A 27,261-nucleotide genomic window follows, 5' to 3' on the forward strand; every position below is an offset into this window, starting at 1 on the left:
AGAAATTGAAGCGAGGGATCAAGTGTAGTGCTGGGTAAACACGGAACATGGACCAAAGAGCAACACTAAGGGTTAAAGTAGGCTTAGTAGAGCATGAATTTGTGGATTGACCCACAGAATACTTTGACAGGGTGTGAGTGTGTTTGCGTGGCTTTATGTGCACATGCGAAGCCAGAAAGCGTCTTGGACAGGGTCAGGTATGCCGTTCCATACTTTTCCGCTTCAGACTGGCACCAAGCGTGTGTAATTCTGGAAAAGTGTCATGAATATCATAAGGGAATAGGAGTTATCACTTCTGAGGGTGTATTATTAGTAGCCCCATCGGTGGACTATTTTTGCATTTTGTGCATTGATTTTGGGGGGGTAAACCTGTGGAATGGAATTTAAAAGAGTTGAAACGTGTTGAAGGAGCTCCTAAGAATGCTGGGACCCAAACAATTGATATTCATAGTGTGAACATATGAACAAAAACCGTCTTTTGTGGTCCACAGAATGCATTTTAATTTGGTTTCTTGAACTAGATCCTGTCTGGATCACTAAAATGGAAATGGATAGTGTATCAGAGTGCCTTTTGGTATTCATGATCACAGTTTTAAAAATGTTGGTTCATATGAGGAGATCACAGTATGCCGCCTGAGCCATGCAGGAAACACTTTGATGTGCGGGCGAAAATGCAAGCGAGTCAAGTGGGGAGAAAAAGAAAAAGGGAAAAATCCAAGATCCATTTCTGTCACGGTGTGGGAGCTTCAAACACAAAATCACAATGCGGCGCCGAGTCAAACATTCTGCATGCATACGCACACCGACCGTGAGTCCCACTGTGAGAAATCTGATTACTTTCTCTGAAAACCTTGTTTCTCTCAGATGTAAGGCAGTGAAGCCACACATTCAGTGTTATTAAGTAAAAAAGTAGTTTTATTTATGTTGTCGAGTTTCCAAGCTTAAGGTATCTTTATAGAAGTCATTGAGATCTTATAAACAGTATTACTGGGTAAGCCAATCAGCAGCAATTATAGTAAGTTAGGGCTGTTATGAAATAAGTTTTTATTATTATTATTATTATTATTAGTTACACTCTCCAAACCCAAGCAAATCTTACCCGCTTAAAACATATTCAAGTTAAAGCTTACTGAGTGAGTTTTGTGTTATCTATCTATAGATGAGTTATAGATGAGTTATCTTTTTTTAAAATATGATATTGTAATTTCAGAACCTTGAGCTAGTTCCGTGTCCTTTGCAAAACTTGCTAAAATCTGATTTGCAAATTGCAGTCCAGCCTGGAGTTCTGTGTGACTCTCTCAAATGAATGTCAGCAGACATCTCAGCGTTATTTAAAGCAGGCCAAACAACTGCAATATAAAGCAAAAGACAAATCCTTCTTTCGCCTGACTAGAAGGACCGGTTAAGATCTATAGAGCAAACACACACTAATTCCGTCTCTGTTCTCCATGGAATTAATACACTTAGGGGTGCTTTTTGATTTAGAGGCCCATGACTTTTTGACAACTGTTCCTTTTTTATGCAACACAGTCCCAGCTTTTACCATTGTGAGTGCGCTGAGTTGCCTGCATGGTGCAGCTGAGTGAAAGATGAGATAATGTAGCAAATGGAATTATGGTGAATCTAATTCCCTTAGGCAGAAAAGGCACCACTGTCTCACCTATCCACGTTTTTCGGACCATTTTATCAGTACCATTCCATTAGCTTTAATCGTTATTATTAGATTTGACGTGAAAACTTCACTGAAAATAATTAGATCATTTAACCCCCTCCTTTTTTTTCTTTCTCCTTTAATAGACCAGCTTGAATAGACCTCAAATGAACCAAGTGGCAATTTCTGGTTGCTGAATGCAATATCTGTTAAGTGATGCAGTAATTTTTGTTAATAATTTTTATATTTTGAGTTAGGTTTTGAGGCTTTTCAAATATTTAGTCTTTTTATTGCGTATATATAAAACTCTTTTAGGAAATGTTCCACCGTTTAGTTAAAAAAAAAGTTTCAATTTTATTTCTCTGCCTACCAAAGTTTTTTCGCACAAAATATTTTATATAACTAGTCTTGCTCCCAGCAAGGCCAGAAGATTACATTTCCAACACAAATGAATACAAACGTATGACGTTGAATTCCTGCTTTTGAACCACTATAATTTACACCTTTATTTTCCTCCACAGCCTATGCGAGATTTTGTAGGTCAGCGCTTCCACAGGGACTAAGCCATCTGTAAAATTTTAACAGCAGATAATGACCAGCTGAGGCAGCTTTATCCAGAGCCAGTGGTGACCTTTACCCAAAGGATCATGGTGATGACTCGTTTCAATGCTTTTAACTTACAGCACTAACCTCTAAAACCAGTCTGAAGGCTTTCAGGCTATTATCACAACCTTTTGGTCCTTCACCATGTGACGTCTCTTAACACATTTTAAGCAGGTACTATAGGGTCACTGTGGAGAGCGGGGTAAAGCCCCAAATGATCATAGCTGATTATGTGTCCCAGTGGCCAACAGAAGGTGCCATTCACAATAAACAAAAGCCTGGCGGATCAATAGTTTTAGGCTAGACAGATCGGAGGGCTGAATTTGACAATGAATTTAATTGATAGGCATGTAAATGGATGAACGTGAGGGTTGGTGGAGAGATAGGGATGGGGCACAAGCTTCTTGATGACCTAAACAAATCTGTCTGTAGTGGATTAGACACTTTACAAGCTGAGCATTTAAAAGCACACTCCAACAATATATGAATCAAGCCAAGCAGGGGGAAACAATCGATTTGGGCCACTGGCGGGCAAGAAATTAAAGATCGGCAGATGGGCATCCACTGGGAGGGTGATTAGAAGAATAAGAAATACATGTGGAAGCTCAAGATGGACATCACGACCAGTAAATGGGATTCATCGAGAAACTGTGATCAATAGGTGGTAGTTTCTCGCATGACTGTTCCTCTGTGATAGAGGGGGACTCGGGTTATGGAAAATCCCTGCACTAATCTAGCCTGATATTAGCTCAGCGCACTTTGTTAGGCTCGTGAGTTTAATGTAGAAGAACACTATGTCTTAGAGGCTTGATAAATTGCACATTTTCAGAAGTGCAATCAACATCATGGCGAGACAAACGGTTCAGACAAGTCTTTTGAAAATTCAAAGGAAAATTTGAGGTTTCGACAACTTTTATATTAGAGTTTTAAAGCTCTTAGAGGCTGTTTTGCTTTCCAATAGACAGGTGAACCATTGTGCTTGGGCCTTGTGTTTTTTGCCGTGTCCACTTCATTCCACTTCATTTTATTAGTAACCTATAAAAATGTTTCTTCTGTGTTTTTCAGTCTTCATTTTTATTTGTTCTTAATTGTTTAAAAATGTAATTCACTATCCTAACTTCAGTCTACACCAAAGTATGTTCAGCAAATAATATTCATTCATGTGTAATATTTGTGGGTAATTTATGGTCTGTTTATGGTTTCACCTGCTGCTATTGTAAGTGCCTCCCAAGCAGTTTGTATTACTTCTCTGGTTCACCTGGGATGCCTAGAATATCCTGAAGATTTGCATTGGATTTAGGCATAACGGCAAGTCAACAAACTAATCACATTTGGAGAGAGAAGGTCATTAGCAGAGCTTAATAGGTTTTTGATTTCACTAGAACCTGATCGCAGGGAAACTTTATTTTACAATTATTCAGAGGGACGATCAATGCAATTACAATTAAGCCGTAGGGGTCAGTCACTTTTCTTTCACTAAAATGGCATAGGATGTTGGAGGTGAAGAGAGGTGAATGGCTTCAAGCACCTCCTTAGGTTTTCAAATGACACTTGACCTTATTTGTTTCAGAGCTTTTCTGTTGGTGCACAAGTGGCCAAATCCATGTTGATGTCATTATAACCGACGAAATGTATTTTTGTTTAAATTATTCAAATAATCCAGTACTGAACATCATTTAGCGAAGTTATTTATGAATATAAAATCTTCCATTTGCAGGTGGTCGTGAGCTTGCTTGTCAGAATGTGTAGCTAATGTGAATATCATTACAGTATCAACACAACTCTCCTGTCCTAAAATATGTATTATTTATAATACTATACTTCTATTCTTTTTTTACCAAAGCAAACTTTGAATACAACCTTTAATTAAACAGTTTAACGGTAATAAATGCATATATAAATAAAAAAAAAAATAACACAATCTGGCTATATGTATATATATATATATATATTTTTTTTTTCAACAGATCTTGTAAAAATATATATAATAATTCTGTTAAAACTCTGTCCTTACTTTACATAACTACCTATATACTTCCTTTAAGTACAGGAAGGAGAGAGATGAATCATGATGATTCACAAATGAGTTTTTTAAGCTGAATTCTCAGCAACTAGAGACTTATCCAGATGTCTAACACGTGCAACGGATGTGTCAAAATTACTCACATGCTTCTCATTGTCTACATTTTTTCCTACAATATTCACTTCCTAAAAACTTTTTTCACTTTCCAGCATTATGCAGACTTAGTGTACAGTATTTATAAATATGCTATTACACTTAACCATAAATGAAAAAGCTCTGTTCTGAAATATGGTAGAGATCTGTCAGCACCTTTTACACCTTTCCAATACATCAATATGCCATTATAATTTTAGCACAATGAAGGGCCTTTTAAAATTACTACTGTATAATTGCCGTCTACCAAGCTGCCATTATCCAAGGCTTTGAGTTATTGACCGGGAGACTTCCACTCAAATTTACTCTCTTTGTTAAGCTTGTGACTGGATCATTGTCCCCAGAGGGGGCAGAAATGGTCAGGGGATCTGACCACCACTGTAAGTGAATCGTTATAGGGTTTCGCCAAGGGCACATGGTTTGGAAGGGTAAATAATGGAGAAAGCACTCTGCGTGTCTATAATTAACCGTTCTTTCTCTTTCTGTCTTTCTTTCTCTCTCTCTTTCAGATCCAGCAGCAGTGGACTTTGAGCAATATGAATTGTCCACATTGGCTGATACACTTAAGAGTTACATTCAGGACTTGCCCTGCATGCTCATCCCAGCCATAGTGTACAGTGAGCTGGTCTACACTGCTCAGGGTAAGCTGTTCTCCGGAGCTCTACACAAAACATTTAAACTCCACCTTTTTTCAGTTTCTAAAATCATGCAACTGCTTTCAAGTGGGGAAGTCGAAATTCACTGAGAATCTCTGGGAGTCAGTGAACTGAAATCGGAGTGAAAATGGATCAGCGTTTAGTGGATTTGCTTCTAAATTAGTCAAATCACTCTGCACTTTGCAAATGTCTATATAAAGGTACAGTAAATGTATGATGAAAGAACATTTTTGCAGTGAGTAATGAAAGATATTACTTTTATGATACCTTTTGAAGATTGATTAACACTTTTTATAATTGCTATCCGGTACAATTCTTCAAACAAGAGGCTTGAAACTACATACGAGCAAGTCAATTATGTCAGAATTTAAAGGTTTATATTCTCCTTGGTTAAAATGGGTGGGTGTGCTTATCCTCTTCAACATATAAATGCTAAAAAAAATCAGTGGGCAGAAAGAGGCTTGAGAGAGACCGAGAACAGAAGTAGTGGTATAGAAAGAGGTGTGTGTGTGTGTGTGTGTGTGTGTATTAGTGGGGGCGCTTCTATGCCGGAGGGTAGGTTCACACCATCTCTCTCTGACCTCGCTCTGCATTACACCCACTGAAAATGAAACACGCATACACAGAGTCTGCCCCATCTTTTAGACATGCCTGGTTACTCATAAGTGTTGCCTGACTTTGTAAGGACAAACAGAATTATGTAAGGACCCTCACTGAGTATTGCTGCATCATGTTTCTGATGCCTGAAAATTCTTGCGATTTTAAGACAACTTACTGGTTGAGTAGTATTTAAAGATAAAATGCAAAACAGATTGCTTCAGATGCAAAAAACATGCTGTTTTATGAGAATATTTATTGAAATAAATGTTTTTTTTAATAACTTACTGACAACTTTTCACTGAAATTGTCAAAATGTCATGTTTTTAAGGCTAATTTGCATCATCATTACAATTATCATTACAATTATGTAACTGCTCCCGATCGAGACGGAGCATCCCTGTGCTCAAATTGTAATTACCAAACACTCTTGATTGGGCTGTTTCTGATGTGATAGCCAATGGGAGTCAGCAAGGGTCACCTACCAGATGTTGTGTGCTTCTATAGTTGAAATTTGGCTTCCACAAACATGGCACAAAAGCAGAGCACCCGAAAAGAACATCAACCATATTCTTTTTTTATACTTAGTTTTTCGCTGCGAAACAGAAAGCTTGCCAGGAGAGCTAGCTCACAACGTCTTCGTTTGTTTTCCTTCCAGTTTGATCTCGTGATTCTCTTGTGAAATCTTTCCTGCAGTCAACAAGTGTGTGGTCTCTCGGTCTGGTCTAACGTAAGACTAAACGTTGGCTGAAACTGACTGTACTCTCATATGGTTATGGATTTGAACATCGTCTAGTGTGTGGCAAGCCTAAGATAAATTATGAAAGTTTTATAATTATTTTATTTACTCTCTTTTAATTTAAGGATTTCAAGGCATTCTTTTTGACTAAACATATTGTCTATTGTTCAATCTGCAATATACTCATTCATTGTCCTGATTGATTTGCATAATTGGTCCCAAAGAGTGGCAAGTCTAATTGCGGTTTAATTAGTTTCAATTAGATCATGCAATAGGAACATACTTGATTGAGTGGCCTATTCCTAATAATTACATTTTCAATTCTCAATTCTGCTGGCACTGTTACGTAAGTTACATAAAGAAAATACAACATTTAAAATGAAATATATGCATTCTATCTTAACATTAGTTTTGTGATGGAGCGAACAAAATACAAAGCAATGACTCACTATAATGTACTTGGGGTTATAATACATTTTATATTGGGTCAGTAAGTCTGCAAGTGCAAAGTCATTGTAAGATTTGCCATATGGCATATTCAGCATTTGTGCATTAACCGTTCTTAAAGAATCAATGAGCTATTATAGCAAGTAAGCTCTCCTGGAAAGTCCCTTTGTCATGGGGTACCCTTAACAATGCCAAGCTCTGCCTCCCTCTTCCCTGGATAAAATCCATTTAATTGTGAAATCAAGCATGCTTTTGTTTGATATGCTTAATTTCATAAACACACCAATTCAAACTATTTATTTTTTTTATATTATGTTATTCAAAACTCAACAAGTTTTTTGATGCATAACATAATGGTAGGAAAATCTAAATTAATTTCAAGCTTTAATCTAATACAAATCAACTTGACGATGTATTGCTTCCCAAAGCATGACGATTTTATTCAGTGGAAGAAAAGTGCAGAAAGTTCTGGTAGAAGTTTTGAGTCTCATTGATTGTCTGAGTCTCATTTTAAGAGCATTACTCAGTGGTAACTCTCTTGCCTTGAGCACCGGTGCCCATCTGGCTGGCCAGGAGCCAGGAATGCGATTGGCCGTCTGCAGGGCTCCCCTTCCACGGGTGTGTCGTGCTGAGTCCAGATGGACTCGGCCAAGTTCCCAGCCGTGGCCTGCAGCCCATGACGCTGGCCTTTATTGAACAGGGGTCAGTCTCTATCGGTAATCTCCAGGAGGCAGCGGTTGGTGGGACTGTCCGGCTCCAGAATGGGGGCATGGGTGTCTGTATGTGTCTGTGCATGTGCATGCATAGAACTTTTAGATAGAAACCCTCTTGTGTCAATGGTCATTGAGTCTCAGGCCAAGGTCAAAGTAGTGACCCGTTTTCTGATCGACAGATTGTCAGACATTCATCATTCGACCCCCTGTCATCCACTGCTCATAACCTTTGACCTTTTGGCACTTATCTTCTATAAGCACTATGGGTGAAGCGCTTTAACCAGCCAACACCTTAATGGCTTTGTTCATGCTCATAATTCATGCAGGAAGTGCGGTTGGCAGGGGATTGAGTCTGTGTGTTTGTTGGGGGTGGGGGGTGAGAGCAGCTTTTAGGCAGTAATCTTTACTTACATTGAAAGTGTTGTGACAGGTAAGATTTACTGAGTGTATTGCAGGACTGGCCTGTCTGCAAGCTGACACCATTGACACTGAATTATGACTATTCAAATGAACGAAAATGAAAGGGAAATGAGAAAGTAATGTGTTAAATATTTTATGAAATGATGATGTAAGCTTACTATATAATTAATTTGTTTCAATATTATTTTCACAAGCTGTGAATTGTTGCATTATATATATATATATATATATATATATATATATATATATATATATATATATATATATATACATGTTTACATGTTTAAATAAATATATAGAAAACAAATCAAGGTCAACATTTAAACTTAAGCCAAATGTAGACATTATTATATTATAATAATTAATATTTTTGTTTTTGAGTCAGTTGCTGAGATATGTGTATGCACATATTACTTTAATTCATTTTTGTTTATTTATTTAAATGTATATTCTAATATTTTTTATTAAATTTAATATAAATAATATACATTTGTTTTTAACAAAATTCTTTACTTTTTGAAGTCCCAAAACACTGCATGTTTAAAAAATTTTGTTTGAAAGAGGTGTTTTTATCAATTATGGTGACCGTTAATTCCTCAAATGATGGTGACAAGAATTATAACCAAGCATACATAGTGAATAAACAGCAGTATCAGCAGTTCATGCTTAGTGAATTCCCCCTCGTTCTGTACTTTCCAGACTGGATGATGTCCCGCATTGATATCCAGACTGTATCCATGTTCCTTTGGCTGATGAAGACAAATATTCATTGTGTGTAAGGGACTTAGGGATGAAATGCTCATATCTTAGCTGTGCCACCAGGGTACACTTTAGCTCAAATAAGCCTGGATCACAGATGCTGGCCGTTTTGCTGTGGGAAACCCCATCTCAAAGGAGCTCATCAATATGTTGGAAGCTGTCGCAATAACTGCATTGTCCTTGTGGGTGCTCATAGACAATGGACTCGAGGGCAATTTTAGGCTAGCACTTTAACTCCTGCTGAGCTGACTTTCCAGTCTCAGGTCGTGGGTTTTGCGATGTGTTCCAATGTTCAATGCTGCTGTCTGAGTTCAGATGAGTTACATCTGCATTATTAGAACTACAGGGTGGATGTCTCGCTTTTATTCCCTGCTGGTAGATACTACTGCATCATCCTGCTAAATGCATCTTATACATTGACAGCCATTGAAAAGTATGAATGAATGCTATTTAGATGAACAGTTTATCATTCAAATCGCATGTTTTCATATCTAATAATAAATGAATTTTTGTATGTATATTATTCTCTTTTTGCTCCAATTTCTCATCATAGATTTGTCAATAAGTGTCAATAGGGGCTTGAAGCTGTGTGTGTTTTTTGTTGTCATCAGTCTATCTCTGTCTTTTTTAGAAACCCAAGGCATGGAGGAGTGTGGACAGCAGCTGAAAAGAATCCTTGATTCTCCCAGTGTCCCTCAGGCTAACCACCAGCTCCTGGTTCATCTGACCCGACACCTAAGTAAGGTGGCCCTAAGTGGGGGAGCAGCTCAGGCAAGCCCCAGGCTTCTGGCTCTGGCCTACAGCGAGGCCATCTTCAAAAACAACCACTTCAGGTACTGTAAATAATTTCTTCAAGCAACATTACTGTTCAAAAGTTTGGGGCCAAAGAGATTTGAAGTTTTTTGAAGTCTTTTTATTTACTATTTGTTTGCAGCAAAACTGTAATACTGTGAAAAAGTACTGCATTAAAAGTTAAAATAACTATTGTCTATTTTATTTTTTGAAGATCCTTGAAGAAAAAAATAATGGTAGTTGTAAATAAACAGTCTCTTGAAATATAAATGAAAATATTTTTACTTTCAATTTCTGCTTTCTACTTAAAAATGTCCTGTATCATTCAATATGTTACTTGATATTTCTTTTTTTAATTATTTGTGAGTGTGAGTGAAAACTGTTTTAATATAAATATGCGTATATTTTTAGTGTATATGCAAAATAAGAGGCTAAGATAACTTAAACATGGCAAATTATGTAACAAAATAAACAACTACAGTATAATTTGAGTTAAAAGTCATTACCATTCTAGACTGGCTGCAGCACGTTGAACTGATTATGTACATATAGTATCATGTTAAGTGTGGTTGCTCTTGTGGAAAAAACTGTTTAATACAAAGGACTTATGGGGTAACCATGCTCACATTTATACTTGCATGTGCATGCATGTTCTTTGTTTCAGCAGAAAACTCAGTTAAACATATGTCGAAGCCTATCTTTATTCCCCGAGTTTAATTAAAGTGGAGCAGAAAGAGATGAGGGAGCTGTTATTTCTGATCTGTCCCTCAGCCCACTGTAAGACAGCCCTTAATGGCTGCAGCTCCAGTACAATCTCCTGAGAGGAACAGCACATAACATACAACAGATGGGAATGCTTATTAAAATGTGTTGCACTGTTACAATTCCTTGTACTTGACATTTGAAGAGTACCAGGAGTGAATGTTGATAACTCACTATTTATGTAACCTGACTGTTATTATGTACCAGACCTCTGTTTAAGACTATAGGACATGATTATATTATTGTTGCACCTTTATTAAATATTGAGGGTTTTTTTTGGTTTGTTTGTTTTATGTCACCGGTTATATGGATCATTATTGTTATCCCTTTGTTTCATGATTTTTAGAGGCACCCAATTGTTACTCACAAATGAGTAATAATCAGAAATATTTCTTGAGCGTGAAATCAGCATCTCTGCCATTACAGGATATATATTACATTTGAAAACAAAAAAATAATATTAAAATAATGTGTACCATAGTACTTTTTGGCCATTTTTGAGATTTATACCTCATTACAGTTATAGATAGATGACATCACCTTTTATAAAGTGCTCTCCTGAATGAAGGACTTTAGTGCAGATAATAAAGAGTAGTGTGCAAGTGAGTCACTGCTAACTCAGTCAGCACATTGTAGTCCATTAAGTCGCCTCGTTCTGATTCGATTGTGAGCTGCTTTTCTGTCCCTCTGCCAGGAGTCTCCAGTGGGACTTTCCCTGCTCTTAGCGGCCTGTCAATTGTCTTATGGCTCTGGGGCAGTTCATGCAGAGAAAGAAAGAGAGAGAGGGAAAGGAGGGAGAGAAAGCGCATTATGCCAGAAGTATTCATTTCTGGTTAGTCACCAGCTTCGCGCACTACCTGAGGTCATTGAGGCATCACAGGACCTGAATTACAGCTGAATACATAAACAAATGAACTTTTGCCTCAAAAAAATCCAATCGAATTCCGCCCGTAAACAAGCAGTCAACAGTTCACCAAGTACATCAGGCACTGCAACTCATGACATGACCTGTTTGTGTGTTACGACCGACTTGATTCATGATGTAGTTTGTTTGTGAGTAAGTTTGACTTGATTTTGTTTCATAACAGTTATTAGAACATTTGTTCAGGTCCAGCTTAACCATGGCATGACTTTCTCTTAAAATGTCTTTTTCTTGCTCCAGTGCGGATGTAAACCCAGAACATCATGTGAAGATTCTTGAGGCACTTATCATGGTTGGAGGCCTAGTGGAGATACAAGCTGCTCCAGGTAGGACAATAGTGGTTCTCATCATTTTCTCTATCTTCTTAACGTTTATCTTCTCGGACAATTTTTTATTTGTGTACTTTGTGTTTTTAATCACTTTTTGGGACTACGATTGCTTAACTCATCACATATGTTTCCTTGTAAGCATACATTGGTATAGATATTTATATATATATATATATATATATATATATATATATATATATATATATATATATATATATATATATTTTGTGAGTTAGCTCTGGTGGTTAATTATTAAGAATGATCATAATTATAGTTATGTCTTTGAGGATAGACATTTGTGGAAGTAGATGTGAAAGTATTAACTTCTGTGGATGTAGGCATAAGTAATTGGTTAATGAGGACAAATGGTAAAATTGACAGTTTTACGTTACATTTATGGTTAAATACTGTATTTTCATTAACTAACATAATGTTAATATACCCACCTTTTAATCTACTGAAATCTGTTTTGTACCTTTGAAATACACTGATAACCACCAAATGCAGGTGGTGATGAGAAAGTCATGTGATGAACCAAAGCCCATCACAAGCAGCTTTTAAAATGTGAACATACAGGAGGTGCTCAGTGTCATTCACACAAACACTATACACCATCAATAAACTAAAATATTTGCAATAAACGTGAATTTAACAACATAACTCATAACATACAACCCTAATGAACATAACTGATAAGAAAAAAACTAACTTATTAAAATGCAGGGCAGAGATTTCTGGGAATGTCAGTTTAGTGGTTTTCTCTGTAAATTTTAACCATTTAATCTATTTTAGGTTTTTACTGTAACATTTCACAGTTTCTTACCGGAAAAATCACCGTAGGATTTAACAGTGACGTGAGCGTAGATACTTGCATCTATAGGTACTAGCATTGATGCAGCTTTTTTCCAGGCTTGATGAAACTTGGTTGCTATGGATCTTCTGACTCAACACTCTCTTTACTTTCATTATTTAGAATCCAAACATTTAATCATTGAACTTCTGCAATATAATATAAATGAATATATGTCCATGTGTGGAGTCCCAGGCAGTCCTAGGAGGGTAACTTTAGCCTCAGGTTTTAATAAAGCAGTGAATTAAATGTGAATTATATCAGTTCAGCACAGGAAGATACGTTGGAGGATTTATGGTTTCCATTTTGATGCATTTAAGCAACTCACTTTGGGCAAACTTTTGTGAATGATGTACATTAATTTCTAAATTTGTGGTACAGCATTTTTGGGTTTGTAAATCAGCAAGCATGGATAAACATATGGGTTTACAACAAAGCTGACAAATACTTTAATTCACAATGTAACATAAATTTGTTTGTACCCAATTTCTCTCTCTCAGAGAATTTTGGTCATTTTCAAAGGTAACTGGAAACTTTGGTCTCTGATACAGAGGCTCAGTGTGAGGTGAAGTAACAGACTAGAACTTAGAGCTAATAAATGCACCACCCATGGACACATGCATAGATTTATGGGGGCTGGTCTGACCTTCTCTCTCTGCTGCGGGGTCATAACCTTAGCCTCAAAGCAAGACTAGGGGTAATGATATCAGTGGCAAGCTTGAGCCTTGCTTAGAACTAACAGTCATGGTCTAAACTTACATTCAATGATCTAATTCAACTGGCTGTCACACACGTTTTTAAAAAGAAATGTTTTATGATTACCAAGGCTGCGTGTATTAACATAATTCTTTATTTAAAGTATAAAAACAAGTAATATTGTAAAGGTAAAGGCAAGGTAAGGCAATTTTGTGGAAATGGTGATTTATTATATCAGGGTTTCTGGTGAATAAAAAGTTCAAGAGAAAATTATTTTCTTTAATTGAAAACTTTTGCAACCTTAAAAATGTACTGTCACTTTTGGTCAATTTAATGATTCCTTGATAAATAAAATGATGAATTTCTTTCAAAAGCAAAATTTCATTGACAACATTTGATTAGTAGCGTATTCATTTTCAGTTTGATTCCACTTGCATATTTTACATGCAAAGAACTACTAGCCCTCGAACATCCTTGTGAATTTGTGTGTATAAATTAACTCAGAACCTGCAGAGACTCTGAGCAAAGGCTCTCTTTTCTAATGGTTTCATCATCTCTTTCACTAAAGGCTACATTAACTGGGGTCAGAGGGCAAAGGAGCCTGGATGGGTGGCCTACAAGCAGAGTGAACCTCTTCACAGCCCAACATGTGATTTATACAAAACACAAAAGAACAACTAGAGCAAAAAATAGGTTAGAATGCATCCGTTCGCACGATAACCCATCAGCTTATGTATGACTTCCTTTTTGGAGGCAGCCAGTAATGTACCTAGAGTGCTTTAGAAAACAACTGACCCCTCCTGTGCCTCCAGCTCTGTAGTTTGGCCCTAATATGTTCCAGCTTGGTAAAGTTTGTTGGCAAAACATCACGTTTAAAGAGCAATCTTTTGAGGGCCACGTCGGGCTCACTCTCTCTTGGATGACTGCACTTGTCAAATGCTGATGGATTCACTGTGGCTGTTAGCATGGGCTCTAGAGAGAAAGTGAGAGGGGAAACCAAAAGGAAAGTGGGCAAATACAAGTAAGCAAGGAGAAGGGGATGACAAATACAGTTTAGGAAAGTTCACAGCCACTCTTATGGTATTTATGTCACTGTCAGGGACGTATATTACTTTATAAAGTAATAAAGTGAAATTCTAATATGATAATTTGATAGAAATTTCAAATGAGCAGATTTTTTAAATATAAATGGCTTATAATATAAAATCTTTGCAGTCACTTTTAATTAGTTTAATCCATCCTTGCTGAACAGTGTTCAACTGGTACTACATTGTAGTTCTGTCATGAATTTGCATCAAATTCTGACAAAGAAGAAAAGAAATTGTTGAAAAAACTCATGTTTGTTTTCTTTGTGCACTAAAGGTATTCTTGTAGCTTCGTAATTTAAAGTTAAACTATTGATGTCACAGGGACTACATCATTGATGTCCTTTGCTTTTTGGGCCTTTAACTTGGTAGTTGCGTTGCTGTCTATGTAGGGTCAGAAATTCTTGCGTTTCAACAAATATCTGAACTTGTGTCCCAAGATGAACAAAGGTCTTACGAGTTTGTAACAACATGAGAGTGAGTACTCATGTAGTTATTGGCATAACTGTACTTTTTAGGTGCACTAACCCTTTAAATTTAAAGTGTAATAGTATGTTGCTAAGCTGTTGCCAAGAGTGACCAAGCTGTCCGAACTCTAGATCATCTAAGAGCCACTGCATGCTCTTTTTCTTTTTTGTTTTTACTCAACTATTCTCATTCGAGTTCTTCTTTCTCTTTTAGCAAAGTGCTGAGCCGTCAAAAAAAAAACATTTAAGATTTCTTTGCTTTGGCTGAGGGTGTGCTTATTTTTATTGTGTTGAAAAGTCAGCTCTATATCTGTCACTTTTTCTTTCTCTCTCTGTGTGTATTTCTCTGTCCCTTTGTTTCCCATCACACACAGCGGTTCTCAGTCATGCCCTCAAGCACTGACTTTAACCTCCATATATACACAAGCACGCATGCACACGTTCTCTCCTGAGGTCATGTTGCAGCCTCATGGAATTCCCCACTGGCTGACCTGGTGTCCCAGATGACCCAGTGAAAATGACCAGTGCTTTCTTCCGCAGCCTCTCAGCTGCACACAATCACATGCTTCAGCGTACCATGTAATAATCTTTGAGCTGCTCACTCTATGGCCTTTGTTCCACAGCCCTTTTTTTCCCTTCCACTATCTTCATCCATCTAAGGTCATTTGCAAGCACAAGCTCAAATTTGGCATTCTGCTTGGTCATACAGGCCACAAGCCTGGTCATTATGGGTAGTTGTAGCGCTGAGAGGCTTGAGAGTGGGCAGTTAACATGGGAGTAGATGAGGTCAGGCATAATGAATGGCGGAACTAGTCATCACATTCTATACTTAGGATTACTTTTTGACTGTATGTTTTACGTGATATTAGCGGCAAGCTGTCCTCACGTGCCATGGACTAATTCATCTGAGCTTTAATGCCTAAGAAGAGCAGATGCTCTCTCTTTCCCCCCTTTCTCTCTCTAGTTCCCCGGCTTTCTCCCTCTGATTACACCATTTCTTCATTAAAGAGATAGCAATCTCATTAAGGTTGCCTCAGTTGCACTCTAAAACACATTAATCTTCCTTAAAGGATCCCTTGCCTTCTCTTAGCACAGGGCAAATCAAGCTCTGATTAATATGACGTGGACGATCTTAAGCTGTTTAGCTAGTTTTACCGTTGTTGATAAGGTGATCAGGAGTGGAATTAGCCACAGTTCAAGTTGTTCTAGATTGCATGCACGTTTGCATTGTAAAACAGGGAGAATTAATATAAATTGTGAACATGGACCGTATTTGCCTTTTAATAACACTTTTCATCTCTCTGAACTGGAACTGGATAAAAATATCATGGCCAGATATTTCCTATTCTTTTTGTTATAAAAACGTTTGTTAGCTATTTATTACATTCATTACTGCACATGGTTGTTTTTATATAGCTAATCATAACTACTATAAACAAACCTACATATAAACCCAAAATAAACTCTGGCTTTTTAGCATTGAAAATAAAAACTTGCGTTATTAATTGTTTTTCCAACTGAACATGTCCCTGAATGTGCCCATAGGGAGGCTGTGTCAGATTTAGCTAATGTCTTAGGACAAATTGGTCCTTAAAGTTTAGCAAAATAAACCTCCGTATTGTGAATGATTTCTTCTGGCAAAATGCCACCTAATCTTACTCAAATATTTGATATGAAATGGCCAGTGTGGAAAGTACAGGCATGAAGCCAAGACACTCATTACTGTGTAGCCAGTATTTTTACACGCATTAAAAATGATGGAACAACCTCTACACATGTACTAGCTAACTATCGAGCATAGACAAGAAAGACTCTGATTTGTGAATCTTTTTTATGTGATGGAAAAGTGGAATTAGTATCTAGTATGTCTGCATGTTGACTATAGAGTGATAAGCCGTTATTTATTTAGGACAGCATAATAATGCAATTCAAAATAGGCAAAAATTTCATTTCACAATAATTATTTCAATGAGAATGCTTTTGCCTGCAGTTATTCACCATCACTCCGAGAACCCTTAAATGTGCTTCCTGATAGACAGCACTGCCAAGGGTGCTGCTACGTTACTGTTTATGTTTGTCTTGTTATCGGTAGCCGTGCATTAACGTTCCTTGGGTTACCCTCAAGGTCTGTTTCATGTGTGTCTCTCTACCACTAGACAGTTTTTTTTTAAATGAGCAGATCTTTTTAATACCAATAACTTGGCCTGAGAGTTTTTCTGTTGTGCTGAGACAGTAATTCTACTTTATATGTATCTGGCGTACACACACATGAACTTTTCACTGCCAGCTTAGCTGCTCACATATGATACGTGGGAGATTTCCATTAAAAAGTGACCTAAATAACATCAATACATTACTCGTGTCAGGTATATACATTGTTAGGAATGCATATGACCAGCAAAGCCGCTGTCTCAGGCTTAGCAAAGTTTTTAAAGGGTTCAGTCTGATTGTGTACACTGCGAATGACCCCAGGGTTAGTTTATAAGTTGGGAAAGCTTAGGGTCTGTGCTTCTTAGACATGCAAAGCTGATTATCATGGAGACTAGTTGGTACTTCATTTGTGTACGTTTACGCAGAAATTATGTGTACGCCCTTAATGAACTAAGAATTTACATTGCTTCTGCTGCTGTCAGCTTACTGCTTACTTCATTGCCTCTCATCCAATTATGTGTTTGCTCAGCCATGACATCATATGCCGTACGCATGAGGATTTATTTGGTCAGATTTACATACAGACAAAAGAACGGCTTTCCTCACATTCTGATTGCGAACAAACAACACATGCTCGGAAAAAGCCCAGTGGACACTAGTGCATGAAAACAGTAAGCGTGTGTTTGTGCGTTTGTGAATGTGAGCAAGTGTGTGTCACAAAAGAATTTATACCACCATAAAAAGCAAATAAATCCTAACACACAGCTATTCGACCTTGACTCTTTCCCTCTCTGTGTCCCCCTCCTCTTTTTTATTTTCTCTGTGTCTTGTTCTGTCTCTTCAGGGGCAGAGTTGGAGAGACAATCCGGACCAATTAATATAACAAATTACTCGCACGCATGCAGAAATGTCATATGCAGATACACTGGCACTTTGCCAACAAAGGAAATTGGCTGAAAATAAAAGAAAAAACAGCATAGTTTCAACTTGGCAAAGAGAAATCCCTGTGGCTGAGGAAATTGTTTTATGTGCCAGGAAAGAACAGAGTATCAATGAATGTGATCTTGGGACGCAAAAGACTAAAAGATTGCTCTCCTCAATGGGATGTCTTTTATGTTGAGATTTCTGATTTTATAGATATTTTTATGCACACATGCCAAGCACTCTCAGTAAAACTCTTATAGACTCTCTGAAATACAGGTACAAAAGCTGTCACCGGGGAGGTACCTTTTCAAAAGGGACACTTTTATACCTATTAGGTTCAGACATGTACACTTTAAATATTAATATCTACCTACCGAAGAGGTAACGCCCCAGTGGCAGCAGTTTGTACCTTTATTTCTGATAGTGTATAGTCTGAGAGAGTCACTGTATCTCACATACATTCTTTGGGCCTGGTTTCACAGACGGGGTTTAGCCTAAGCCAGGATTAGGCCATATTTCAATTAGGACATTTAAGTCATTTTTTAAAACATGCCTTAGGGAGAAAAAGCATTACTGGTACATTATGTATCTTAGTACAAAACAAAGATTAGTCAGTCCAAGTTTCTTTCATTTGAAACAGCTCAGATTTACATTTTAATCTGGGACTAGGTTTAAGCCTTGTCTAGGAAGCCGGGGGTTAATTTTCTGTGGTATTTTGTTGTGAAATGACCTTTGACAACTTTTATAACTTGTCAGCTGAGGTTTTGTCTAAAAGGTCCTGCCGGCATCAGTAAGAATGGGTTCATAATTTTGAACCAATCAGTGATGTTATTCTATTTTGTGCCATTTTCCTGTATAATTATATTTCCAAATATTATAGCCAATTTTCAATACATTACAATTTTCCTGTAATGTTATAATATATAACATTTGATGAAATACATTCTGTGTAAACATGTTTCTTTATAACAGACTGCAATGTAATAACATGGTACAATGCTTGTGCTTATTAGGGTTCATTAAAAAAAAGTCTCATCTATTTGGTCAGTCATAAATGAGGGCATGTGCTCCAAACCATCTGCGGCTTTGAAAGTGTTTCCAGTCAGTTTCATCAGCATGTGTCAACTCTAATGCATATATTTGTTGCATTTGTTTGTTTTGCCTCGCTTCCAGTTTTAGCACTGCCTTTTGAAGTGCAAGGCCTTGTATAACTCTTTTCCACTGGGAACATGTGGATGATCGAGCAAATGAGAGAAAGAGAGTGGAAGGGATAGAGAGAGGCTAAGGCAAGCACAAGGGTGTCAAACTCAATTTAAGTAATACTTAAAGGAACACTCCACTTTTTTGGAAGTAGGCTCATTCTCCAACTCCCCCAGAGTTAATAAGCTGAGTTTTACCATTTTAGAATCTGTTGAGCCAATCTCCGGGTCTGGTGATAGCAATTTTAGCACAGCTTAGCATAGATCATTGAATCCAATTAGACCAGTAGCATTGCGTTCAGAAGTGACCAGATTGTTCCTATTTAAAACATGACTTTTCTGTAGTTCTATCGTATACTAAGACCGTCGGAAAAAGAAAAGTTGCGACTTTCTAGGCCAATATGATTCGAAACTATACTCCCATTCTGGCGTAATAATCAATGACGTTTGCTGCCATAACATGGCAGTCACAGTGATATCACTGCAAAATGATTAACATTATTAATAATTAATGAAGTTTATTAAAAATGTTCAAAAGCAGTTCCGATAAACAACTGGTTAGGTAGCCTATAGAGTTGTTATTTTTTTGTTAATACTTTGAATTCAATTACATTTTTGTTGTTGTTTTAGTTTGTTTTAGTTTTGTTACGTTTTTGTCACTTTTTAGATAAGATACGTTTCATTTTTTGTATTTAATTTTTGGTAATATATTTAGTTTTATTTATTTTTATGCTTCAGTTTTTAGTTAATGAAAACCCTGGTCTATATAACACTAAAACCTGAAATATTAATAAAAGGAAGTTGCCTTTAGACCCATGAGCCTCAAGTTTGACATCATCACATCAGCGTGTCAGAAACTGGCACGCAAAAAGATGAGGGGTGAGACGGGGACAAGCAGTCAAAAGATGTTTGCCGTGACATTCGTGCATTACCTGAGAGGCAGAGGGGCAATAGAGTGAAGGGATGAAAGTCAGACCAGCAGTAACACTAAGAACTTCAGCTGAATGTTGCATAAATGAGCAGCGAAGGCTTTGTCCGCTGCGACTGAAGCCCTAATGCGGTGTGATTTACGAGACTCAGCCCCGGGCTGGGGTTTTACGGCTTTTATGTGGCCAAGCAGTGTGTGGAGCGCAGTTTATCAGGTCATCTGCACTGTCGCCGATACCATCTCATTCTAGCCCTCAGAGAATAATGGTGTGACATTATGGGCCTTTAGCAAGCCCTTAGAGCAAGGGGTCAAGGTTAGCCTGTATGAAGATGTGAAATGGGCCCTGATATTGTCCTGAGCTGAGATGTGTAGAAACAGCTCTAATTTCTGTTCACATTTCAATAAAACAGCTGCCTCACCTTTCCTCTCATGGGCGGAAAGCTTTATAGGCAGCCGGGGGATCGTAATGGTCAGGGTGGCAAGATTGAAGCAGGCACACAGTGACATCTCGGCCTCACACACATGCACAAACAGAGCCCCTGAGACCTCACACACACAGCCTTAATAAGGCCCTGCTCACACACACACACACACATTCACACCGTTTGCCCCTGTCAACATGCATTTGTGCCTTATAAACACACATGCACACATCCACTAGTGTGATTTGTATATATTGCCCTGCCCAAGTGAAGAAGCATGGATAATGAAATTTGCTCTCAAAGGAGTAGTAATGCTGGTAATATGCTTTTTGTATATGTGATATTGATGACTTTTTTTCTCTTTGAAATTGTTGATATCACGTTTTAGTTAAACGTTTGGACAATAAGTTGTTGTAAGCCTGGGAAATTACATGTTGACCATTCTGGATTTTGGTGTGTATATATATATATATATATATATATATATATATATATATATATATAGTGGATATATACAATGTGTATTGTTGCAGCTTTGATTCCAAGATGCATTTCCTGCAAAAGAAAATAAAGCATCTATAACTAAATCTATAACAATATGAGGACCTTGGAGTATGCAGTATAGCTGTTTATTTAATTTTATTATTATTCTTTTAATTTATATTTTATATAACCTGGTTATTAGTACTAATATTCTAATATATGTAAAAAGAACTAATTCTTTATATGCCTAGATTTTAAAAATAAATATTTTCTTTTTTTTCTTTTATTTTCTTTTCCTCTCTTCTCTTTGTACCATTTAAGTCCTTGGATTTATATATATAATTGATAAATGTGAGACAACTTGAGACAAATCTTTGTTTTGTGTTGTGTTTTTGGTTTTTCTTTATTTTGTATGGACTAAGTATACACAAAAGTGCCATGAAAAATACTCAGGTTAATGCCAAAATGCACAAAATTGTGCATAAATCAAACCTAGTGAGTAGTAAAACTAGTCTGTCATATATTTTCATGGAAATTTGTAATGCATATCTCATCCTAGGTACTGAGCGAGGCCATGAGGTCATATCTGGCAGCGTGGCATATAGCCTTTAGCTTAGACCAGCTGTCTTGATCATCCCTGCTGTCCTCACACACACACACACACACACCATAACATGGCTTTGACCATATGACCATGGTTCTTGTGAAGGGTTTTCACCTCAGTGCCAAAGGTCAAGCAGATTTGACCCTTGAGTTTCATGCACGACCACTCAGTATCTATTTCTGATTCCCTGTATTTTCCCTCCAGGGTTTTTGTCTCTCTTTTTTTCCAGTGCTTACCCACTCTTTTTTTGTCTTACTCACGATGACAGCTGTACTGGGTTGAAATCACACTTAAAATTCCTCAACATCCTCAACAACCTTTAGATGTAAATTTTGCTTTCAGTGTGAGCAGTATATCTGTTTTTTAACCAACCTTTTATGAAACACTTTGCTAAAAGTGTTTGAGCCGAATTCCTTCAATATAACAACACCACGGTTTCCTTCTTTTAGTAATGCAAAGACTTAATGTTCAGCAAAGCAGTGTTTTCGTATTCAAACTTATTTGACACAGTAATTGTGTTTCCCAGCTGCCTCACCTGTGAACACATTGAAAGTAATGCATCCGTTCTCTGATGTGATTATGTAACTACTGTAAGATAACTCTTGACAGAGCCTCTTCTCATCTGATGTGGGCTGAGCACAATGGCCTAGGAGGCAGCGTGCCGATTTAGCATCAGAGAAGCGCTTGAGCTCACAATAAAAACCTCTCCCTGTGGGGTCTGACATCTCCAACAGCTCCTGCCATGAATGTGCAACATGATACTCTTTATTGAATGGCTTATTGCTGATGGGGCAGAGTCACTTTATCCCCGGCGAGCTTCACTTCATGAGGAGCCTAGAAGAATATCCTGTCCATTATTCTGTTGTACAGTACGTAGCACACCCTGCCATGTATCAATTAGTCCTGGAGTTCAGAATGTCCTGCTCTTTTTATTGTGTAAGCCTGTTGAGGACAGAGCGGATTTAGGCCAGTACATCATTTTTCTTCTGACTCAACAGAAAAATGCAACAGAAAAAATGCCCAAGTATGATATTTATTTATTTTTTAAATTCAAAATAAAGTTTATTTTTTGAACAAACTATTCCTCAATGTGGAGATATCACTATATTAAACTTTCTTTAGCAGCGAAATTGCACACTTTTCATCAGCAATTTATTTACAACAGCAATAACTAATGTGCCGCTGAATAAATTTTCAAAAGTGATTCAAAGTTAAATCTGAATATTAACGAAATGTACATTTAAATAAATTATATTTAAACAATGGAATATATCCTTTAAATACATATTTAACAATTAAAATAATTGCTCAAATAAACTGTAACAAAGAAATAATTAATAGTTTCTCTTTTTCTGTTAAATATTTGTGTTTAATTAATATTAACAACATAATAGACAGGGACAGTGCTATTATGCTGAATTTACACTGCAAGGCTGAATGCACATATCCAATATTTTGGCACGTCTGTCTTTTTGTTTTACACATGCAGAATCACCGAAGGCAAACGGACTGTGTTTACATTAATACCACACAAAGATGGCATTTTGACCAAGAAATGCATTCGATTGTCAGGCGTGAAGAGGCCGTGTACTTTGTATACTCTGTATATGTATGAATCTTTTTATGACATGGAACTTATTCTAACAATTAAAAGCAACTTGCATCGATCGTAAGCAGTATCTCGACATTTACACTTTTAATGCTGCACCATATCAAAATGCTTATGAATATTTCCACACCCATATGCCATTTGGATTTGGAGGTTCCATGAAACGGGTAGTTTTTTGGTTGCAACATTGTAATGCAAATCCAAATGCAGTTAGTGTTGGAAAAGGCCAAACCCTGCTACAGAGCCAGGAGCTCAAGGCTCTCTTATTGAATTAGCTAGGCAGCGCTGGAGCTCCATGGTGCATGGTCGTAGGCCTGCTCTAGGGTCTTAATCTGACTGGCTGTTATAGGGGCATTCTGCATGGTTGGCTAAAAGGATTCTCCCTGTGCTAATGAGTTTGGATTTCATTACTTAGAAATTGAAAGAGGCTCCCTCTGAATCCAATCAGGGCTGCCGTCTGGCTTTCAAAGCAGTTGGTTTGTTCTGGGCATGGGGTTGAATCAGGTTTCTGAAGGTGAGTGACGTGCTGAAATAGTGTTTACTTCTTTGAATGGCAGTTTTGATCTTGTAGGCCTGTCAGCAGCTTTTCTGTAAATTTCATGAATCCTCGGAGTCAGAGACGTGTTGATTGATGATAATAGTGAATAGAAGAGGCTCCAGGAACTCATGTCACGATGAATTATGGGCTCATAATTAGAATGTCGGGACATAGTCTAATGATTATTATGTCTTTAGGCAGGGCTCCAGACTAACACGTGAGATATGTGGCAGTACTGTTGCCACCAAGTTGTGCAGATGGTGACAATAGCACCTGATAGGTACATTAGCACTACGGTATAAGCAGTATGTGTGGAGTAATGCATTTAAAATGACAAATTAGGACAGAAACTAATAATAATAATGATAATAGTGCTGTACTGCACAAATACTGTATGTGCAAATGAGCAATAATGTAACATTTTATACCATACAGAAGCACAATTTACGTATAAAAGCAAAACTTGCATATAAAACTGTATAAATCACTAATTTCTATACAACTGTATTAGAACACATTTTAGACACAATAGATTAGAACATAATTCATGGAGGTCTAGGTTACGGTCCCCTCCAATGATAAAAAATACATGGCTTAATAATTTATTTATATCATTGTTCTTAGCTATTAAAAATATTTAAGACTAAAATTAACATTTCTGTATGGAATAGCGTTTAGAACTTTCATTCATTTAGATTATACCAGTTTAACAAACAAACTATTAAATAAATTTCATGTTTTGCATATTTGTCAGTCATACATTAATTATTAGATTAATGCACTGAGAAAATTTGTGAAGATTATTAACCATTTTCATCCACTTGGTTTTATTTAAATAGTCATATTAAATGTTTTTTTATAAATCTTATATAATTTACTGCAAAGTGCATTGAAAACGTCTTAGAATGTGGTTAGTTAAAAAGTATGAACTTAGTTAAAATCTGACTAGCTAAAGAACAAATAATATTCACTTAGTTATTGTGTATGATTTGAAAACAAATTTACTTATAAATATGTGCATCTGGTAGTTTTGAATTTAAAATAGATAATTCGTTCTATTACAGAAATTTTACTGTACCCGTTTCTTACCTGATTTATTATGTATGCATATTATTTTATTATACCTGTGTAATTCAAATTAATGGAGATTTTATATGCAAATGCATAAATCTTAAATTCAGGCCAGTTTTTTTATGCATTGCTCAGTATGTTAGAAAACAGCTGCTTAAGTCATTGATTGACTCTGGCGTAACTTGACGTGATAGCATAAACTGCTTTGCTTCAGAGCCCTGCTGGCTGAAGACAGTTTCTCAGTACAATTAAAGATGCCCCTGTCTTTAGCCTCTGATCCAAAGCTGACAGACCAAGAGCAGATGCCACGCTGAGATGGCAGGACATGCTTGAATGTCTTGAGTTCCATATGATGATACATAATCATTTTGATTGAAGCCATTTAGGTGAGCGAAGGACTCTGTTGCTGAAAAACATACCAGTTGCATTTGTTTGACTAGAGATGCATAAAAAGTTAAAGGTGCCGCATTTGCTCTGTTGCTGGCTTCTGACAGTAAATAATGTGCATCTAACTGGAACATTTTGGAAAGTATTATTTTATAACATTTCAACATTAAACACGAATCAAAGAACGTAGTAAATGAATATTTGGGGCTGCTTTGCTTGTGTGGTTGTGGTTTTGTTAACATTTTAGTGTCCCACCCAAAAATCTATAAAAGTAATGGCACAAACTGACTCCTGATGCTATCAAGGCTAATGTAAGCCACCTGGTGATCAAACATCAATACAAATTTGCCAATATTTTCCGCTGGTAAAATTTACGAGCTTGGACTTTTATAACTAGTGTTATAACTAGAACATGTTTCACGCAGTAGACTCTTTTTCTCTTTCTTGTTTTCTTTTTTATATATATATATATATATATATATTTTTTTTTTCATTAATCTCTATTCTTTAGAGTTTCCATCTCCATCTCATGCAGCTAAAAAGGTATACCTTAGTTCATATGAAAATCAAAAGTGTCATTCACATTACCACCCTCAAATCATTCCAAGTCATTAAACCTTTTTCCTTCTTCCGTAAGATGCAAAAGTTTTAATATTTTAATATTCTGGCCACACTTTGAGTATAACAAATTTAAAATAAGATTGGTGATGCCGAGCTCTAAAAGTATTATAAAAGTTGTCCAGACGTCTCGTGTGCTGTATTTCTAAGTCTTCTGAAGCTGTATGATAGCTTTGTGAGAGATAAATATTAAAATAAAATCTAACACATATTTGAGTGGAAAATCTTTAAATGTCACACAGCACAAATAACACACAATAAATTGCATTTAATACAAGACTACACTCCTTTTTAGTCTAAACTGAAATGAAATGTATTTCATGGGTTTGGCTAACCAATTATTAGCATTTGAGATCTTATATAATAATCCATTCATTTGCTATGAATATAGGGTTACATACCCTTAGGCCTCCTCACCAACATCTAACACCGCAAGACAAAAAAGATTAGAAAGCAGCAGATGAAACTGGGCTCTCATCACACAGCTTCTTATTTACATTAACTGATGGAGAGACGAATATTGATATATGATTAATTACTATAAATCCCGATTAGCACCCGAATAATTACTGAGACGATAACATGGTGGAGGAGAAACTGATTACGGTGGTAATTATGATAACCCCCCTCACCGCAAAGGTCCCAGTCCTCCCAGCCACAAATGTATGATTGTGTGTGTGTTATTAAAATGAAAGTTCAGAAGGGCTGTGAGTTAAAGAGTTACTGTACTCTAATGAGTGCCAATTACATCAATGACATTACCTGATAATTATCAAATGAAGAACCCCAGGGCCGATTTCCAGAGTGTTATCAAAGATGTGCCCTTTTAGAAACCCACAGGAGTCAAGACAGCAACAAAGATCATGTCTTCTCTGGGAAAGCAGATATAATTTATTGCAATCTTTGGTGGCAATTGATATTTGAGTGTTGGCATTTTGGGAGCATCTGCAGTCAAGTTTCTTGGCAGAATGTTTTATTGAATTTTGTTGCATATGATGTTCCCAAAGTGAATCTAAACCATACATACATATTTGACATACACTACTAACAAATAGGGATTTGTAACTATGAGTGATGTATTTGAATACATTTCTAATGAAACTTTATTAAATGCTGACCAATTATGCAAATTCTAAGATATGAGACACATTATTGCAAAAAAAGATTGGGACTAGTATTGTTTTTAAAGGAAGTCTTTTATTCTGACTAAGACTTTTATTCTGACTACGTTTTATTTAATCACAAGTGCAGTAAAAGGGGTAATAATTTGAAATATTTTTACGATTATATATTACAAAAATATAAATAACATTTTATATTATTGTCCATTTTTAAAGCTGGTGATGCTTAATAATTTTGTTGATGCATTTTTTCAGGATACTTTGATGTATACAGAGTTCAAAAGAAGGGCATTTATTGCAAAAATGAAATCTTTTGTACATGTCTTTACTGTCACTGTAGAACATTCTGACATTGCTAATTGTTTAATTGTATTATTTAATTGAAAAGTTTGTGTAAAATTAGCTAGCCTTAGTAATATTCAAATTTGTCACACATGCAGCGCTGCTATAGCAACAGAAACAGAACATTTCAATGGCTCCCTCATTATCAGCTACTGTAATAGATGATTTGAAGTAGTTGGCTGTTCTGAAAGCCAAAGCCC

The 27,261-nt window shown here is 36.7% G+C and overlaps 1 protein-coding gene and 1 long non-coding RNA gene across 2 annotated transcripts in view; one reads left to right on the plus strand and one right to left on the minus strand.

The window, feature by feature from the left end:
* Window positions 1–6,335, minus strand: part of LOC122347156 — a 34,337-nt gene extending 28,002 nt beyond the window's left edge. The window contains exon 1 of the long non-coding RNA XR_006251199.1: window positions 6,169–6,335. This is a non-coding gene — a long non-coding RNA (uncharacterized LOC122347156). The remainder of the gene's footprint in view (window positions 1–6,168) is intronic.
* The window catches only part of LOC122347155 (phosphatidylinositol 3-kinase regulatory subunit gamma-like), a 127,630-nt gene that overhangs the window by 57,211 nt on the left and 43,158 nt on the right, over window positions 1–27,261 (plus strand). Inside the window, 3 exon segments of the mRNA XM_043242273.1 lie at window positions 4,940–5,071; window positions 9,393–9,594; window positions 11,478–11,563. Coding sequence (XP_043098208.1) covers window positions 4,940–5,071; window positions 9,393–9,594; window positions 11,478–11,563 — 420 coding nt within the window.

Source organism: Puntigrus tetrazona, chromosome 6, assembly GCF_018831695.1.
Source record: "Puntigrus tetrazona isolate hp1 chromosome 6, ASM1883169v1, whole genome shotgun sequence".
NCBI lineage: Eukaryota > Metazoa > Chordata > Actinopteri > Cypriniformes > Cyprinidae > Puntigrus > Puntigrus tetrazona.